At 35.3% G+C, this 19,113-nt stretch overlaps 1 protein-coding gene and 1 non-coding gene across 4 annotated transcripts in view; one reads left to right on the top strand and one right to left on the bottom strand.

Moving 5' to 3' along the window:
- The window catches only part of CLINT1 (clathrin interactor 1), a 70,700-nt gene that overhangs the window by 40,548 nt on the left and 11,039 nt on the right, over positions 1–19,113 (top strand). For all 3 annotated transcript variants that reach the window (XM_027766969.1, XM_006165076.3, XM_006165077.3), the window contains exons 4-8: positions 1,923–2,031; positions 2,978–3,142; positions 5,923–6,100; positions 9,696–9,942; positions 12,430–12,499. In XM_027766969.1, the coding sequence (XP_027622770.1) occupies positions 1,923–2,031; positions 2,978–3,142; positions 5,923–6,100; positions 9,696–9,942; positions 12,430–12,499 (769 nt within the window). The remainder of the gene's footprint in view (positions 1–1,922; positions 2,032–2,977; positions 3,143–5,922; positions 6,101–9,695; positions 9,943–12,429; positions 12,500–19,113) is intronic.
- On the bottom strand, positions 6,602–6,712 carry LOC114005446 (U6 spliceosomal RNA). Its single transcript, XR_003547297.1, has one exon. It is a non-coding gene; the product is annotated as a U6 spliceosomal RNA (small nuclear RNA).

Raw genomic sequence — 19,113 nt, forward strand, 5'->3', positions numbered from 1 at the left:
TTATAAGATTCCTTTTATTTGGTTCTGCTCTCATATAATGCACAATCCTAAAACGAGACAGTTATTTGTTCTTCTGTCTTCACATATTTTCTTTCTTCTCAGAATAAGTTTTCCTGTGCTTTCCAAAAAGACATGCTGTGTTCATATTTGAAATTTTGAAAGCAACACCTCTGGCTTTAATGATTAGAAAATCTGTGCATTCTCTGTTTTTTATGTTTTTTTGTTTGTTTCTGAAAACACTATCATTCCCTCAGCATAGTAGGTGTGATGAAACAGTTGGAATTTCTATAAATTAATTGGCTCTTTAAAATAAGTTTAATTCTTTCATCTGATTATTTTATTATCATTATTATTATTATTATTATTAATTTGACCAGAGAGAGAAAGAAAGAGAGAGAGAATGTGAAAAAGCAAGCTGCCAGGTCTGGGACTTGAACTGTGGTTGACCCTGTGGGAGTCCAGTTCCTTAACATCCATACCTCCTGCTGGCCCTGTTTTTTGTTTAAATCTTAGATAAACATTTTTTTTTTAATTTTAAAAAGAATGATTTATTTTTTAATTTTTATTTTTATTTGACCAAAAAAGAGAGGGAAAGTAAGAAATTAAACTGCCAGGTCCAGATCTTGAACCACAGTCGGCCATGTGAGAGTCCAGCTTCCTAACCACTGTGCACCTGCTGGCCTCTAAACTTATTTTTGTTTCTTTGTTTCGTTTGAGAGATTTTTGCTATAGGGCAAGTGTGCTCTCCAGAGAGACAGAGGCAGAAAGTGAGAAATCAGCCCCTAGGAGAGAATGGCCACATGGCAATCCTTTCTTTTCCATTCTCCTCTCGGGATTTGGGGCATGCACCCACATGTGCCTAGTATGAGTTTCAAGGCGCTGTGTCCGATACTCAAATCGTGGTGACCATGTGGGAATCTAGTACCTTAACTGCTATGCCACCTGCTGGCCCTGTAAATTTATAAGAATGAATTACTGGTAGGATGAGATTTTGTACTCCTCAATTTCACCAGTGTAATTTGATTTTTATGTATCTTACCATCTTTGAGGTTTGTCCCAAGCAAGGTTAAATTCAAAATATGTAATCTAGTAGTTTTTAATGTAGTTACAAAGTTGTACAAAACTTGCTAATTCCATTCCATTTTCTTTACTTCTAAAAGAAATCTCAATACCTATTAGTAGTCATTCTAAATTCACATTTTAACACAATTTTCTTAAATGTTAAAGTTCTTTCATTTATTGGTAGCAACTTTTTGAAACAAAATTAACTTTATTAACTTCAAAATTAAATCTTATATGGGGAAGTACTGTGGCATCATAAAATTACTAGGTTTATTTTTTTCTTTCTTTCTTTCTTTTCCAGATCTTTTGTAGCTATTCATGGTTCCATAATGTCCAGATAAAAAGTAAAATATGGGGGCTGACAGTGGGATGGTGGTTAGGGTGCTTGACTTCCACATGGGTGGTCATAGTTCAAGTCTCTGATCTGGCAGCTTGCTGTCTCACTTTTTTTCGCTCTCTCTGGTCAAAATAAAAAATAATAGTAGAATTAAATAAATAATTCTTCTCTTAAAAAAAGTAAAATCTGAGCCAACTTTCTGAAATTTTATTGGTGAGTTATATTCATACATTCAGATATTTTTGAACATCAGGATTATTGATAGTTTAAAAAGTCTTTTGACACATTATAGTATCCAGTGGACAGTTTATAATTATTTACTATGCTTGATATAACAGGAACTTCAAATTGATAAATATAAGTTCTAGAACTATATATTTCAAGTCTAATAAAAGGTAAATAAATACCACCACAACCACCATGAGATTGTTTGTTAATGTTAGAATTACTTTCTTTAACAATTTAATGAAAACTCTATCAGAATTTATTTCATCAAATCATTTGATGCTTTGTATTTTTACAGTCGCTACTGCTCCTAGCTTACCTCATAAGGAATGGATCAGAGCGTGTTGTTACAAGTGCCAGAGAACACATTTATGATTTGCGATCCCTGGAAAATTACCACTTTGTAGGTGAGCAATAGAAAAACCTTATAAGCAAATTAAAACAGTAGTTGGAGTTGTCAGTCACCTGAACCAGCTTAGAAGCTTCTCTGCTCTAATTAGAATGTGACTGTTGCTGGTTGTGTGACGAGTGCAGAATCCAAGACGTGGGGCCCTAGAGTATTAATTAGTGAAGACAAGAACTTGCAGAAAAGACTGGCTAATAACAACAGAACCAACACAACATGAGTGTTCGGGTTTATATTAAAATATGCACTGGAGACTGGTCCCCTGTGGTGTCCATAAAGGAATAGCTTTAATCATATGGGAAGAAAAGGTTAGAGCTCCAAAACACACACATCTGTTTGAAGCTGGGGTTTTTTTCCCTCCCACCAAATAATATTTACTGTGCAAAGGCAGCAAGGCCAGAGTGTGTTTTGAATGTGAAAGAGGCTAGAGAATGAAGCACATTTCATTTTGTATCATACTCAGTTGAAAGTACTTAAAAAATTCAGTTTTTTAGATGTCCTGGAATTAGTGTTCCTAAGCTTATATTGAAGAAATTGAGACATTTGGGTGCTTTTCAGTCATAAAAATGTTCAGTGGTTCTTGTTTTTGTTTGTTTGGTTAAAATACAGTGGAAAAAGAAAGCATTTAAAGATAGGACCATTTCATATGGTCACTGTCAATAATCTTGAAGGGGCTCTTAAATTGATCTTTTATAGTATCATTATGGTATTTTTTAGTTCTTTACATGCTCTTATAAACCAAAATTGTGTTGTAGAAGTTAGGATTTGCTTCCAAAATTGAGTTGTAGAACTTAGGATTTGCTTAAAAGCACAATTTTCCTCTTTTTTTTAAAAAAAAATATTGCAGTTAGTTTCTTATTTTGAGGTTTTTGTGTTTGTTTCTTTCCTTTAAAGAGTTTGATCCATATTAAGTGAATTTTCGACTATTTCTCACTTACCATTCTTAGATGAGCATGGCAAGGATCAAGGTATAAATATTCGCCAAAAGGTGAAGGAATTGGTTGAATTTGCCCAGGATGACGACAGGCTTCGTGAAGAACGAAAGAAAGCAAAGAAGAACAAAGACAAATATGTTGGGGTTTCCTCAGACAGTGTTGGAGGATTCAGATACAGTGAGTATCAAAGGTAGTCTGGCACCTCAGCATCTGCCTAGCTGCTTCTGTATGTTTTAAGAATCATTGAAATACCAAAGACCAAAATACTGTTGTTGTTTTTCTTCCCCTGGAATACGCTGAACACTAAAAATTCGTGTAATACACACTGACTCCTGTCATATGGATCTTGGGAGTCTTCCTGTCTATTTGGAACTTTCATGGGTACAAGAATATGATTTTAATCATAATGGCTAATTAAATTACTACAAACTTAGAGTTGATATAAACAGAATGAAACACATAATGCCCTTTCTTTCGAGGGTTACTATTCTGTCGAAAAGGAAGGAGAAAAAAGTTTCTCTAACTTAGAGCATAAACATATGCAGTTTGATCGAGAGATCAGTCTTTCTGATTTAAAACTAATATAGCTCTGTTTTGGGCCCCAAGTAGATAAGGTTCCTGTAAGTCTGTCCAGCCTCAGTTTCTCTTAATTAAGCAAAGACAGGGAAAAAAACAGTTTTATTTTTTGTTCTTTATACAGTTAAGAACAACTAAAACATCCATCTCTCATGTTTATTTTTATTGTAATAATACAGTTTACTTAAAATAGAACACTAGGTGCTCAAAACATATATACAAAATAACTCTCACAGCACATCCCTTTGGACTTGTTATGTCTTCTGTGAGCTCTGACAGTATCCTGGTCATTTAGTGTATATGGAAATAGGCCAGTGCTATGTATCGTAGCAGCTGGTTTTTGGGACTCTCTAGTCCCTCCCCCCCCCATTCAGCTCTCCCATCTCATATATAAATTTGTTTATATTTGGATTATATTGAGATCTTAGCTCCTTCCATGTAGCCGTATAAAAAAAATCTGTGGTTTTGTGATTACCTATAAAATAATTTCACTTCTTTGCTTCTCTGCTTCCTGCCTTCAAGATGCGTGCATGTCTGTGTATGTGTCTCTGTGTGTGTGTATGAATGTGTGTGTAGCATTTAGTTGTTTAAAGATGTTTCTAACAGCAGAAAAATTCCCTTTTCTATCTCAAAGCAATACATAAAAAAACCAGTTCCTGAATTGGGCAAGAATATTTTCGCTTAAAGAAAGCATATATTAGTTATTCTAGTGTTTTCAAAGTAGCTCTAACAACTTACTGTGTTTTAGAATAAAAATTGTTACTTGCAACTCATTTCCTCATTGTCACCCTCTTTTTATCAACACAATGTAATTATATCTGAGAAATTTAGAAAAATGAGTACGTTTTCAGACTCAGTGATAATGAACTAGTTGCAGCATCTACATTAAAGGGACAGTTGAACATCCTGTGTGTTTCACATTCTTTGCTAAATTACTGTTAATGCTTTATATTTAGACTTATCTAATCAACTTTTTTTAGCAGTTGTATATGTGTTTTCATTTTGACATTAGTGTCTTACCGATATCTAATAATACTAATTTAGTATTTGGTTTTCATCTATTTTTATTTTTTCTGTAAATTTGTTTTCAAGTCTAGTTCATCACATTGTTGAAACGTACATACATGCTGTTGCAAAAATCCTCTTCTTTAAAAAATGTTCTGGTTTAAATTTTGCCTGGAAAACTTGATTTTGCCTTTTTGTTTTTAATTTGGTGGTAACTTCCAAAATGAGTAGATGTATTTTAGAATCCTCAAACTCTTGCAAAAAATGTTAGCATTGGAGTTTTAGCAGGCCATTCAGTAAAGCGGTCTTTTGTTTCAGTCTCCAAAGGGCATGTATCCCATCAGACTTGTTAACGAAAGTTCAAAATAAGATTCTATTAAGTCACCTTTGTGTTATTTTGTTGTTTCTCATTGCCCTTTCCCTGTATTTCCTGATTTGCCTTAATTTTCAGTGTTTTCTTCTTTCTGTAAGTCACGATTATTCTTTACCTTGCATTCTTGCTACTAATAAATACAATTTGGATGTGGAAATGGAAAGGCTTCATTTTGTGTTAATTCCTCTCTCTCCTTTAGGCCCGTAGAGACAGGAATAAAACTATCATGACATGTTGTTGTTGTTCACTGCTGCGATCTGTGCTTTTTGTACCCAGACTCACACAGAGGCTCTCCAGGTTTCACCAGTCCCAGCATATATAAAGTGGTGTTTAAATAAGTCATCACTCTTTTGAATTGCCTGAACATAGTTCATGATTCTACTGTGTATAGTTTTTGGTAATTAGAATATTCTTTTCTTTTTAAAGTAGTTATAAAATACTTGCCCATAACCTAAAAATTCATCAAATTATTTTTCTGGTTTGCTGCTGAAGAAGATAATTACTGAGCCTTTTGAATATATTGGGGTGTGTAATAGAGTGGAATTCCTTTAGTTTGTATTTTGTAAGACACTGGTGCTGTCCAGTACTTTTCAGAAAAATTATAAACCATTAAACAGGATTGAAAACATAATGCATTAAGTGACTTTTATAAAAACAAAAAGATTTCTATTTCTCTTTTGCTTCTATAACTTGTGTTCATTTTTTGTGTTTTCTACTACTACTTTCAACAGCCTTTAGGAACTTCTTGATATGCTGTGCTGTGCATTAAGATTGCAGAAGTTTTCATAAACAAAAGCTTTCAAATCTGCATTCCTGCCACTTAATGACTGGCATTACATGCTGTTGTCTTGCTGTAATTGTGTTGATTCAGCACTGTTGGAGCTTTCTGTTTTCCTTTGAAAACGATTTTATTATGAGGAAAAGCTTCAGAAATGAAGACTATAGACTCTTTTTGAATTTAATGTCCTTAGAGTTGCTTTTTATTTTTTAATGCTTTATATAGGTGAAAGATATGATCCTGAGCCCAAATCAAAATGGGATGAGGAATGGGATAAAAACAAGAGTGCTTTTCCATTCAGCGATAAATTAGGTGAACTCAGTGATAAAATTGGAAGCACAATTGATGACACCATCAGCAAGTTCCGGAGGAAAGATAGAGAAGACTCTCCAGAAAGATGCAGGTATTAACACTTTGTCTCCTGAACTCTTTAAAGGGTGCTAAATTTATGCAGTTGAATCAGTTTTTTCTTTTGTTTTGTTTGGGTAGTAGTGCTATCTGAAGTTAAGCTTTTATAATGTGTGTATATATTTAAGTGTGTGTGTGTGTATATACATACATATGTATATGTATGTATATATACACACATATATATATGTATGTATATATATATATACACACACACACATACTATATTTTTAGACCAGTTTTAAGTTAACAGAAAAATTGTGTGTGAAGCATAATTGCCATATACATATCCTTTCCCACATATCTCCTTTTATTAATGTCTTGACTTCATAGGGTATATTTATTACTAATTGAACAGCCAGTATTGATATGTTGTTATTAACTGAAGCCTGTAGTTTACATTGATGAGCAGTTCTATGGATTTCGACGACTACATAATATCCACCTTTACAGTATAATACAGAATCATTTCACTGACCTAAAAATGCCTTATGCAAAAACTACGAAACAATTCATGAACTTATGAATCATTCTTGCACAAAGGCCATGTTAATCTTCGCTGTATCATTCAGTTTTAGTACATGTGCTGCTGCTTTTAAGATGCTACTATGTGTAAGATGTTAAATGTTATTTGTAATTAGCATTGACACACCTTCATGCCGTCTCTGTCCATTTCTAAAGTGATCATGTATCCTCTGTATTTATACTCAGCAACGTAGTCTTCCTTTAGAATTTTTTTGCCAGTAAACTTTGAGATCATTTTCTGTTTGGACATCAAGTGACCCAGGAATCTAAGATGTTATTAAGAAATAATGAAGTTAAGTTTAAATAAAAGTTAAAGGATTTGAAATAACTCTTCTTGTGACATTTCTTTGTGATTTTATGTTCATGTATACCAGAAAAACAGTCTGAGTGGATTTTTGAACCAAAAGTTTTTGAATGTAGACCTGTGATTGCTTAAACTATGTTTCTGATGGTAGAGCATTTGTCTATAGAGTAGCAGTTGAAGATGTGCAGTGTTAGCTTCTAGTTCTCTCAGTATTCAGCATAGCTGTAAGCTAGTTCAGCCAAGTGAACGTGCAATGTATACAGCACCTAATTTGCAAAAGCAAGTTTGACAAGGCCTTTGTCCTTGGTGCCTCACAGTATCTCTTTTAAATAGGTTAGGACAGGGACTTGAGCCTTATTTTTTAGAAGTGACATCTTAGCCTTATTTTTTAGAAGTGACATCTGAGGCCCAGTCAGACTGTAAATCCGCCTAAAGCAACAGTTTGTCATAGAACCAAGCCTTTGAGTGAGTTCTTGTAACTAAATACCGTTTCTTTTTTCCTATCCCCAAAATGCCTTAGTAGTTCAGATTTAAGGGTCATTAGGAAGCAGTACAAACAAAAATGTAATCCAACTTTGAAACAGTTTCTAAAATGTTTGTTTAGTGTATTTTCAGTATGTTTCCATGTTTATTAAATCCCTAGTATGCTTCTTTTTCAGGATTGTTTCTGGAATGTTAACTTTAAAGAGCCAGCACTCATTTTTAGTACTCGAATATGTTTATTTTATAACTGTATTTTTAGCTCTATTAAACTAAGAGTATGCATGTGATATTTATAAATACAAAACTTTGTGGAAAAGTGCTTACTTTAAAAATCTGGTATTGCTTCCCCTTAATTAACGTTTTTGGGGCCTGTGTGTAAGTTTTTGGTTTGGCTTGAAAACTGTAGTGGGTATAAATCTTGTTACTGTTTTCTGAAGAAGTGTGGGAATCAGGCAGTATAGGCTGGTTATAACTGGGTATATTCTTGTATGGTTGCTCTCTTTCCTTTGTCCTTCCAACTTCAGTTTTTTGCTTTTTTGGTTTTTTTTTAATTGCTTTGTCTTCTCTACTCCTTTTTATTTATTTTTGTTACTCTAGTGATTTTTTTCTTTTCTTGTATTGCCTCTAAGTCAGGGTCTGCTAGAGTTCCTTAATCTTTTCATGTAGAGTATTCAGATTATAAAAAGTAAAGATATAGTAAAAGATGTGTATCATAGTAACAACAGGACACAACAGAGACTTTTCATCTTGGGGTATTTGTGAGAAAAGAGTAGATTTTTAGACAAAGTTGCATATGACCACCCGGGCGTGTTAACCAGAATTCAAACTTCGTCGTTCATTTTTAAATTCATGAATTCTTGAATATTTATCAAATAGAGAATTTCTCTTTCATTGTATGCTTGTCATATAAATATATTTTCTAAGCTTGTAAAGAAATGATCTTGCACTGAAAAAAAATTGTATATCTAAAAGATAAATGTCAGTTTTACTTAAGACTGATGGTGGGAATCATTAGCCTGTTTGCTACTGAGAACATAGTAAGGGCTTTGGAACACGTAGCAGAGCTCTGTTCTTTAAAATGCTTATATATTAAAAATATTTAACCCTTTTGCTATGTGTGGGAAGCCATTCTTTTTGCTCTTTGATTTATCCACATTCCAAATGGGTTTATATTTAAGTAGAAATTACTTTGGATTAGTCTAGGTTACATTGCATCAGTAGTCATAGTTTTAAGGGGGATTTTAAACATTTTATTCCAGGATATTTATAAATTAAACCACCTACTCTAAAATTAAGTAATATAGATAATGGAACATATTTCAAGTAATTTTTCTGTTCCGTCCTACTAGTACCAGGAAAAAAAAAAAAAAAAACCAATGCCTTGTTACTGGAGAACAGATTAGTACTGACATTTTCATTCCTGGCATATAAAAATCCCAGTATCTTACTCTTTGGGGGTTTTCTTACACACTATTAAATAAAAGTAAAAGAAACATGTACTATTAAAAAAAGAAAAAGAAAAAAAAATAGTGTTTGAATATGCCCAAAAGGGAATTATTTTAAAAACGTTTTAAATATAGTTAAATTTTCTATAAAGCAATTTCCATAGTTATGTAAAAGTTTGATCTCCTAATACTACAGTAAAATAGACCACAGTTGTAAAGTACATTACCTCATATTTTTCTACATTTACAGGTGCAAGTTGAATCATTTAAGTTCAGCTAGGATAATATTTTAAAAGTATCTTTTGAAATTATAATATTTTATTATGTATGTGCATTAGTGTGAAAATTGATGACAGAATTATGTTTCATAAAAATGGAAATTGTAACCAAAAATGGAATGGAACAAAATGGAACCACCCATTTCAAGAAAATGGTCATGATGTACAGATGTTTGAACTACCAAGATCTTACTAATTAGTTCTGATAAAATAATCCTGCTATTTTAATGTTTAAATTAAGCTTTAAGTCTGTAATAAACAAAAACTTGAGCTATTTCAGCCATTTTTTTAACTAAGCATCCACATTTATGTAAATACTTTTTGGCAATGTTTTAGACTTATCTGGGGAATTCTGCAGGTTCCCACTTCCCCTCCCCAACACACACATATCATTATTCAGACAGCTTAGATAACATTCTGTTATCCCTGTCAAATACTCAAAGTATGGGATTTTGGAGTCAGTGCATTTGAAATTCTTTAGCTCAACTCACTGAGGACTCCATTTAAAAATAATCCCAAGTCTTATTATTTTGCTTCATTTTTAATATCTTTTAGTGACAGCGATGAGGAAAAGAAAGCAAGAAGAGGCAGATCTCCCAAAGGTGAATTCAAAGATGAAGAGGAAACTGTGACGACAAAGCATATCCATATCACACAGGCCACAGAGACCACCACAACCAGACACAAGCGCACAGCAAATCCTTCTAAAACCATTGATCTTGGAGCAGCAGCACATTACACAGGGGACAAAGCAAGTCCAGACCAGAATGCTTCAACCCATACACCTCAGTCTTCAGTCAAGGTGGGAATGGCAGGAGTTTTACACATTCCACATGGTTTTATCCTTTTAAAACTGCTTTTAGAATTTCTACATTAGTACAATTGGACATTTCTACATATTCATATTAATTATAGATCATCTGGCATGTAATTACTCAAAGTCATTAATAATAAGAATACTCTTTCGAGTAAGAAACCTGTCTAGTTGCTGAATGATTGTGCACTATCTGTGAAAGTAGAGATGACACTCTTGGTTCATTTGGGAAAGGTTGTGAATCAGAAAGTCATGCATTTGCTTCCCTCTAAACACTACCACTGGTTACCAAATACAGCTGGATTTGTTGAGGAAAACAGGGGAGTATTGGAAGTTTTAAGACATGACAAGAAGATGGAGGGGATATGTAAGGGAAGTGATCTTATTTAAGAGATGACGCCTATAAAGGGAGGCTTATTACTGCTCATTGTTGGAAGCACTGTCTCTTGTACCTTCTTTGTTTTTATTTACTGTACAAGTCAAACCCACCTACTAGATAGCTGGCTACAAGCTAGTCTATTACACAGAATTTGCCAAAGGCAGAGATTTGCCCTGGAAGACTTAACATTGTTGTCATCCCTCCCACACACACTACTCTCTATTCAGCTTGTATCTTTGCAAGAGAAGTAGCTAAGAACTGGGGAAAATATTTTTCTACTGTATACTGCAAATTGTAGGTAACTCTGAAAGTAAAGCTGTGCCTACCTAGTGATGAGAAAAAGTATTCTGTCAGTTTTTGTCAATTATGTCTTCTGGACTGTTGTATAGTTTCACTCCTGTGACCTTCTAAGTTTTAATGAAAATTTTAATCAAAATTGTAACACAGCTTTAGTTGTAATTTTATAGAGGAAATGACTGTTTCTCCTTTGTGGCCTTAGACCTCCCCTCCAGTAGATATAGTTACCTTACTGATGGCTGTATAGGGTCTGGCAATTAGTTGTAATACTTTTAAAAATCTAAATGCATGATGCTATCATGGAGTACTCATTTCAGGTTGCACAAGGAAAATTCTCCAAATCATTTAATTTTTTTTAACAATAAATCGAGACTTATATCTTACATCTTAAAAGGATTTTAAATAAGAATTTGTAAGCACAGTCTGTCGTTAATTCTGTCATAAATACATTCACAGTGGAAGCTCCTTGTTCTTGTTTTTTGTCTAGAACACTGAAGTTCTTGAAGTTACATAACTGCTTCAGACCTATTTCAGTTTAAAGGCCTTTCAGAACCACAGTATTATTTTAATCTTCAAAGCTCAAATTAACATTTCTAGGAACTTACATTGTCTTCCTGTTGTCTAACATTTCTACTTTTTAAAAAATTTTTACTTATGGGAACCAGCAGTTAGCGTAATGGCTATGTCGCTGGACTCCCACGTAGTCGACCGCGGTTCGTGTCCCGGACCCAGTGGCTTAAAACTCACGCCAGGCGCGTGTGCGTGCGTGCCCAAGATCCCGAGAGGAGAATGGAGGAGAAGGGATTGTGGCGTGACCATCCCCCCTGGGGGTGATTTCTCGCTTTCTGTCTCTATGTCTCTGTCTGTCTGGCGAGCGCACGCGCCCTACAGTGAAAATCTCTCAAAAAAAACAAACAAAAAAATTTTTACTTATTTATTTTTAAAAGAATTCATTACTTTTTATTTGTGATTATTTTTATTTTTTAATTTGACTAGAGAGAGAAAGAGAGAGAGTGCAAGCTACCAAGTCCAGGACTTGAACCCCAGATGGCCATGTGGGAGTCCAACAACACCTTTATCACCATGGCACCTGCTGGCCACCTAGCAGTTCAGTTCTAATTCAGCATGTGCATTTCAAAATATAGGTGACAGGGTGCTTAGCATTATACAGAAAACAAAAATCATAATGTTATACATCAAAACCCCACAGCTAGTTTAGAAACTAAATATGAAACAGTTAGATGACAGAGTGCATTAGGCAACATAGAATTATCCTAATATGTAACATATAAACAAGACATATTGCTAAAGTTTATAGAATTTTAGAACTGGAGAGAATGTTGGCCTCTCATCTAGTGATTCTCAGTCTTTGGAATTACCTAGAGGGCTCTGTAAGATTTTATAGGCCAAAGATCCCACCCTGGATAGTTATAACTTAGTATGTTATGATGGGACTTGGGCATATTGATTATTATATTTTTATGACTTTCATATATATCATAAATGTTTGAGTGGGATCTGTACGTTTTTTGGACTGAAATGCAGTAAGAAAATAAATGAGTTAGGAAAAAGTGTGGGCAATGGGGACAATTATAGTACTGGGGATACAGTGACTTAGAAATACTTATTGTCTCTTCGACAAGTCCAGGTCAGGACTCTTATAGGAAGCTGTTATCTATTGAGATCATTACAGATATTTGTATCTAAATTGAGAATTAGAGGTGGGAAGAGCTGATTATAGAAAAATATAGTAGAAATTTGCTTTCTAGGCTAATTACTAGTTATGTGTCTATTTTCAGACTTCAGTGCCTAGCAGCAAGTCATCTGGTGACCTTGTTGATCTGTTTGACGGCACCAGCCAGTCAACAGGTAAGCTCCCACACTGGCCTTTTCTTTTTAGTAACCTTAGTTTCATTATTTGTTTCGTACTTATTTTTAATAATAAATTTATAACCCTTGAATATTATGGGAGGGGGTTTAATTTCCTAAGATATAGGAGAAGAGTTCTGAGTATTTGATAATTCAGTAATCTCTCCCTTGTCTTATTTTCTTTAGCATGTGTGGTTTTTACCACTGTGGAATTTCTGCACTACTTTTACGTTTTTACATATGTATGAATTTCTCTCTCATAAAAAATACCCTATTTGACACCTTTTTCTGACCCACAGACCTAGCAAAGTCTTATTTGTGGTAGGTATTTAATAAATTTTGGTGAGTAATAATGGTGAGTGTCCTCAATTCACTCATATTTTAATGACTCCTTATATCAGGTATAGTGATTCTTTATTTTGTAATAAATGGCATTTTTTTCCTTCTCACTTGTTATAGACATGTGTGCTTGCTGGATAGAGACAGAGAGGGAAAGTGAGAATTAACCCCCACAAGGGGGTGATTTGGCCACATCGTAATTCCTTCTCCTCCATTCTCTTGGGATTTGAGTGTATGTGCTCACACCAGCGGGTTGTCAAGCCTTTGGATCTGGACTCAAACTGTGTAGTGAGCCATGTGGAAACCAGCCACCTTAACCCACCATGTCACTGCTAGCCAATAAATGATATTTCAAGGTGTGGTACATACTTTCTGAAATGTTCTTTGGTCAATGACTTTGGAGGCTTTGTAGTTCCCTTTTTATTTTATTTATTTATTTATTTATTTATTTATTTATTTTTGAGACCTTTTTTTTTTGCCTTAGGGTGCATGTGCTCACTGGAGAGAGGTAGAGATAGTGAGAGGAAAAATGAAATATCACCCCACCCCAGGGGGCGGGGGCTGGATGTCCATGCCACAGTCCCTTCTCAGTTTTCCTCTCTGGATTTTGGGCAGGCATGCACATGCATTCAGTGCCCAGTGTGAGGTTTTGTTTTTGGTTTTTGGAGAGGTTGTCTTGCTGTAGGGTGTATGCCCTTGCCAGAAAGACAGAGAGAGACAGAAAGCGAGAAATCACCCCCCGGCGGGGGGATGGCCACACTGCAATCCCTTCTCCTCTGTTTTCTTCTCGGGATCTTGGGCACACAAGCACACACACCTGGCGTGAGTTTAAGCCACCAGGTCTGGGACTTGAACCACGCGGTCGACTACATGGGAGTCCAGCAACATAGCCATTATGCCAACTGCTGGTCTCACCCAGTGTAGGGGACTCAAACTGCAGTCGACTGTGTGTGAGTTCAGCCATGTAACCATAATGCCATCTGCTGGTTCCTCCCTAAAATCTTAATTCTCGTTTTCAACACAAGTATGCCTGGAGTTTAACTTTTCGTTCATTCATTCACTTATTCAACAAATATTGTTGAACCAGACACTCATCTGAGTGCTTGTTAAATGGAGTTCTCATCCTCATGGAAAGGTCAAGTTGAGGAGTAATTCTTAGTCAGAGTCACAGTAGTTTCCTAGTTATGAGCATGCTCAGTGCTTCAGAGGAAAGGGACATCTGTAAAAGTGTATGAACACCTGCCAAACAAATTCTAAGAGAGATACAGCAAAAGAACAGTTAAAGTTTCTCCCATAGATGGGATTGATGATTTCTTCAACTTGATATAATTTTGAGTAATTCCTGATAAACTTATTAAGAAAATTAATGTTTTAGGGCTGCATTTGGTGGTTATGGAATGTTAATAACTGTGCCGTAAGACAGAACAGTTCAAGTAATACAACTTCTATCTAAAGTCACCCTTCCCAAGCCCGTTTAAAGTTCATTTCACATTAAAATATAGACAACACAATTAGAATGTAACTAATGTGCAGAGTAAATCTATAATTTTCTGTTACATGTAATGGTTTTTCTTTTCTTTTTTTGAGAAAAGTTTTTCTTTCTTTTTTTTTTTTTTTTTTTTTTTAAAGGGTTTTTTTTATTGGCGCCGGTGTTCTCCGCGTATAGGGCGCGTGTGCTCGCCGGACAGACAGAGAGAGACAGAAAGCCATAAATCACCCCCCCGAGGGGATGGCCACACTGCAATCCCTTCTCCTCCGTTCTCCTCTCGGGATCTTGGGCACGCACGCACACATGACCGGTGTGAGTTTTAAGCCATCGGGTCCAGGACGCGAACCACAGTCGACTACATGGGAGTCCAGCGACATAGCCATTATGCTAGCTGCTGGTCCCGAGAAAGGTTGTTGATGTGTAATGGTTCTTCAAAGCTGAATTGTTTTAAAACTTTCATATTAATGTTTCAGTGTAAATCTAGGGTGGAAATTACTTTTCATTGATAGTTTAGTATATGTAATGAATATATAAAGTTCCCTAATATTTTCTCCTTGCCTGCTATCTTAAGATTCTTGGTCTGGTGGGAACCAGCAGTTAACGTAATGGCTATGTCGCTGGACTCCCACGTAGTCGACTGCGGTTCGCATCCTGGACCCGGTGGCTTAAATCTCACGCCAGGCGCGTGTGCGTGCATGCCCAAGATCCCGAGAGGAGAATGGAGGAGAAGGGATTGCGGCGTGAACATCTCCCCTGGGGGGTGATTTCTCGCTTTCTGTCTCTATGTCTCTGTCTGTCTGGCAATCGCATGCGCCCTATAGCGAAAACTTCTCCAAAAAAAAAAAAGATTCTTGGTCTGGGAGTGAACTTCATAGGACATCTGATTTTACCTAGTTCCTGAGATTATTCAATTCCCTTTTCCTTTTTTTGTAGTTATAACTTCATAAAATTATCCTTTTTATTGGACTGCAGTGCCAAAGGTTACAAACAACCACACTAGGTGTTTTAATTATTTATGTGCTGTCTCTTTGTATGCTCAGGAGTTGAGCTGTAATATTAACTGGTAGGTAGCATATAGTCATGTAATATAGACATAGTGTCATAGACTATCAACTATTTTGGACTCCCTGGCATGAAATATTAAGGGGTCTCTTTCATCATCCATGGAAAGTTTTAATGGCGCAATCAGAAGAATGAAATGGGAAGGTCATTGAGTGGGTATAATTTTTTCATTGGTGAGACCAGGATTCTTTCAAACAGAAAAAATTAAATACTAACATACTTCCTTTACTTGGTAAGAAACCTTTGAGTATTATTTTTTCTCCAGTGCAAATAGTAGATTGACCAATTAAATAGAAGTATCAATTAATATCAACACAGTAATTTTGACAGAGTTTACATTTAATCTGAAAGATTTCTTGCTTTAAAGTTTGTCTTATGTTAATGTCCTCAAAGAACGACTGAGTATAAATTGACATCAGAATTATGTTTTAAAGTTGTCTTCTATTTGAAGCAATGTATTTAACCAGTTTGTGCAATCTCCCTCCAATCAGTACATAAACTTAGTTAGCTCTCATCTCTGTTTAAATATTTTAATACTATATATTGAATTCAGCAGTGAAAGAAAATTGGATATTAAATCTTTAGCACCTACACATGAGAAGGTGTAAGAATTTACCTTATTAACATTGCTATTTGGTATGCCGTTTGGGTATCGTTTACCAGATGTGCCCATATTTGTAATAGTACCATCATGCAAATAACGTGGGCATGAACTGTAAAGCTAAGTGGCTATGGCATCTGTACTGCTCACCACATAAATACCTCCTCTGAGAAAATGCTAAGTTTTTTTGTACATATTACTCTATCCTTCTTATTAGCATCTTTAAAAGTACATATTGTAAAATAACTTATAAACTTTAAAAATACATATATAAAACCTAACCATTCATCAAGATTTACTGGAGAGACTAACTTGGTAAATGCCCCCATTGTGGTAATATTCTTTAAAAATCTGTGCCTGAGTAATCTTTCCCTGGCTTTTACATATATTTTTAAGAAAACCTTTTTAGAAATGAGTATTTAGAAAGTAAGCCAGTTAGAAATAGTCTGCCAAAAAACATTCCATTTTTTTCTTTTTTTTAGTATCTTTATAAAGTCCAAGTTGTCTCCTTTGTCCCTTTGTATAACAAATAAAGAATTTAGGTCTTAGATTATTACACAAAACGTTTCTAGTACAATAAATGAGGTTGAAGAGAAATTGTACCATAATAAGTAAAAACAGAAAAATTTATATGACTTGCAATATATTTTGAATTTTTTAAGTTATAAAATACATTTAAAAGAATTAAGGTATATCAGATCCAAAATTTTTGTTATGTTTACATTAAAATTCATTGTTCTTCACCCAGTAATTGCTAGTTAGTTGGAGACGTTTACATGAATATGAACCACCACCTTGTTATGTTCTCAGTACACCAATTTACATTTTAGAATGTGAAGGGTGGTTGTTAATTTTAAGTCAAGTTTATTTTTAAAAATTTAAATTTTTAGCATATTCTCTTTTTCATTGATTATTAGAATAATACATGATCATTTTAGAAATGTGGTAGAAAGCAAGTGATTCATAATTTAGATGCTTTATAAAATTAACTAGTAATAATTTTTGTGAATATGCTCTTTAAAATATACTTTCAGGGGACCAGCAATTAGCATAATGGCTGTGTCGCTGAACTCCCATGTAGTCGGCTGCGGTTCAAGTCCTGGACCCAGTGGCTTGAACTCACGCTGGGCACGTGTGCATGCGTGCCCAGGATCCCGACAGGAGAAGGGATTGGATTGTAGCATGGCCCTCCCCTCTGGGGGTGATTTTTCACTCTCTGTCTCTTTCTGGCGAGTGCACGTGCCCTGTAGTAAAAACCTCTCCAAAAAAAATTTTTAAAAGTACTTTCAGGGGACCAGCAGTTAGCGTAAAAGCTATGTCGCTAGACTCCCACGTCGTCGACCGCGGTTCGAGTCCCGGACCCGGTGGCTTAAACTCACGCCAGGCATATGTGTGTGCGTGCCCAAGATCCCGAGAGGAGAATGGAGGAGAAGGGATTGCAGTGTGGCCATCCTCCCTGTGGGGTGATTTCTCGCTTTCTGTCTCTCTCTCTGTCTGGCGAGCACATGCGCCCTATAGCAAAAACCTCTCCCCCAAAAAATACTTTCAGTATGTTCAGTCAGCATATTTATTTAAGCATTTATTATGTGACAAATCTTTTTTGGATTTCTAGATTAAGGTTTTACTCTGTTTTGTTTTCTGTTTTGCAAGCTGTTTTTACCAAGATCTCATGACTATTTCTTTATAGTAGTTGATATCCTCCCCCCACCCACTTTTGTCTCCTAATTACCAGAGGGTGCTTGTGCTCACCAAAGAGAGAGGGATAAAAAGAGGGAGAAAGCATACCCCAATGAAGTGTGGTCACACTGTGATACTTTTTCATTTCTCCATCCTATCGGGATTTGGGGCATGCATGCCCACATGCCCAGTGTGTTTTTCAAATCCCCTGGGCTGAGATTTGAACCACAGTCAGCTGTGTAGGATCTGGCTCTCTTTAACTACCAGGATACCTGGCCAGCCCAAGAGTTGACACTGTTTTATAAAAGATATTATTGCTTTACAGTTTTATGTTATATGGACTGTACTATAATTTTTAACCAGTCAGTTCCTTACTTTTTGAACATTAGGTTGTTTAAATTTTTGTTTTCTGAATTTTTCTCTATTACAAATAATGTGGTAAAGTGACACCTTTCAGTGTTTTCTAGTTTGTTTAGGAGAAAATAGCATTTCATTTTATTCTGCATTCGTTTGACGACTGAGCTTGAGCACTTTCCGTACTTTTAGAGGCCACTCGTGACTTGTCTATTTATGTCTTTGTGCATTTTTTCTCGTGGGAATGTTCATCCTCATTGATTTTTTTTTTCTTTGTAACTAGTATGTTATGGAATAATTCCTTGTCATAAATTTACTTCATTTCATTGTTTCTCTTAATTTTGTATATATTAGAATTCTTCATGTAAAAGTTTTTCCTAGTCTGCATTCTTTTTGGAGGAAAATTCCCCTTTGTTGTGTAAGCATTGTCTAGTTGAGCTATATTTTTTTTGTTCACAGTATTGCCTTGGAAAGTACATGTTTCCAGCTGGCGATTGTAAATAACCTTCTTGCAGCCCTGAAATGGCAGATGGAAATGGTTCATTTATAATGACAGCTCTCATGTGGAAATCTTGAAGGATAGCTCTTGTTGTGAAAATTAGCAGTCTTCCACATGCAGCAATTTTGGGAGAGTTTTTTATTTACATTCCCTTAGAAAGAAGTTATCTGAAACAAGGCTTAAGTAGAGAAAATTTCTTTTGGCTTTAAAACATTGGTATGAATATTATACATATAGTTACAGATAGTTTCTCCTGGGAGAGAAACTTTTTCTAAGTTCAATAAATAGATTTTTAACTTTGAGACAGTTTTTAAAGTTGAAGATCACATTATGTGAAGTGCTGGTAGCTAAACAATATGTGGTACTTGAGACAACAGGGGAAAAGTCAAATCTTTACAAAGAAAGGTGCCATCTGTGTATAGAATAGCTGCGTATGTGGTTTCATTCTTCACTCCTAATATTTTTAAGTTAGTTATGCTGACCTCCCTGTAGTATAGGTGGTGAGGACTAATACTTTGCTATAAATTTCATAATATAATTTCAGCTAAGGTAGTAGATGGAACAGCAGAGTAACCAGAGTAGGTTACTGAAAT

This window comes from Tupaia chinensis, unplaced genomic scaffold (assembly GCF_000334495.1).
Source record: "Tupaia chinensis unplaced genomic scaffold, TupChi_1.0 Scaffold143796_1, whole genome shotgun sequence".
NCBI classification, from domain to species: Eukaryota; Metazoa; Chordata; class Mammalia; order Scandentia; family Tupaiidae; genus Tupaia; species Tupaia belangeri.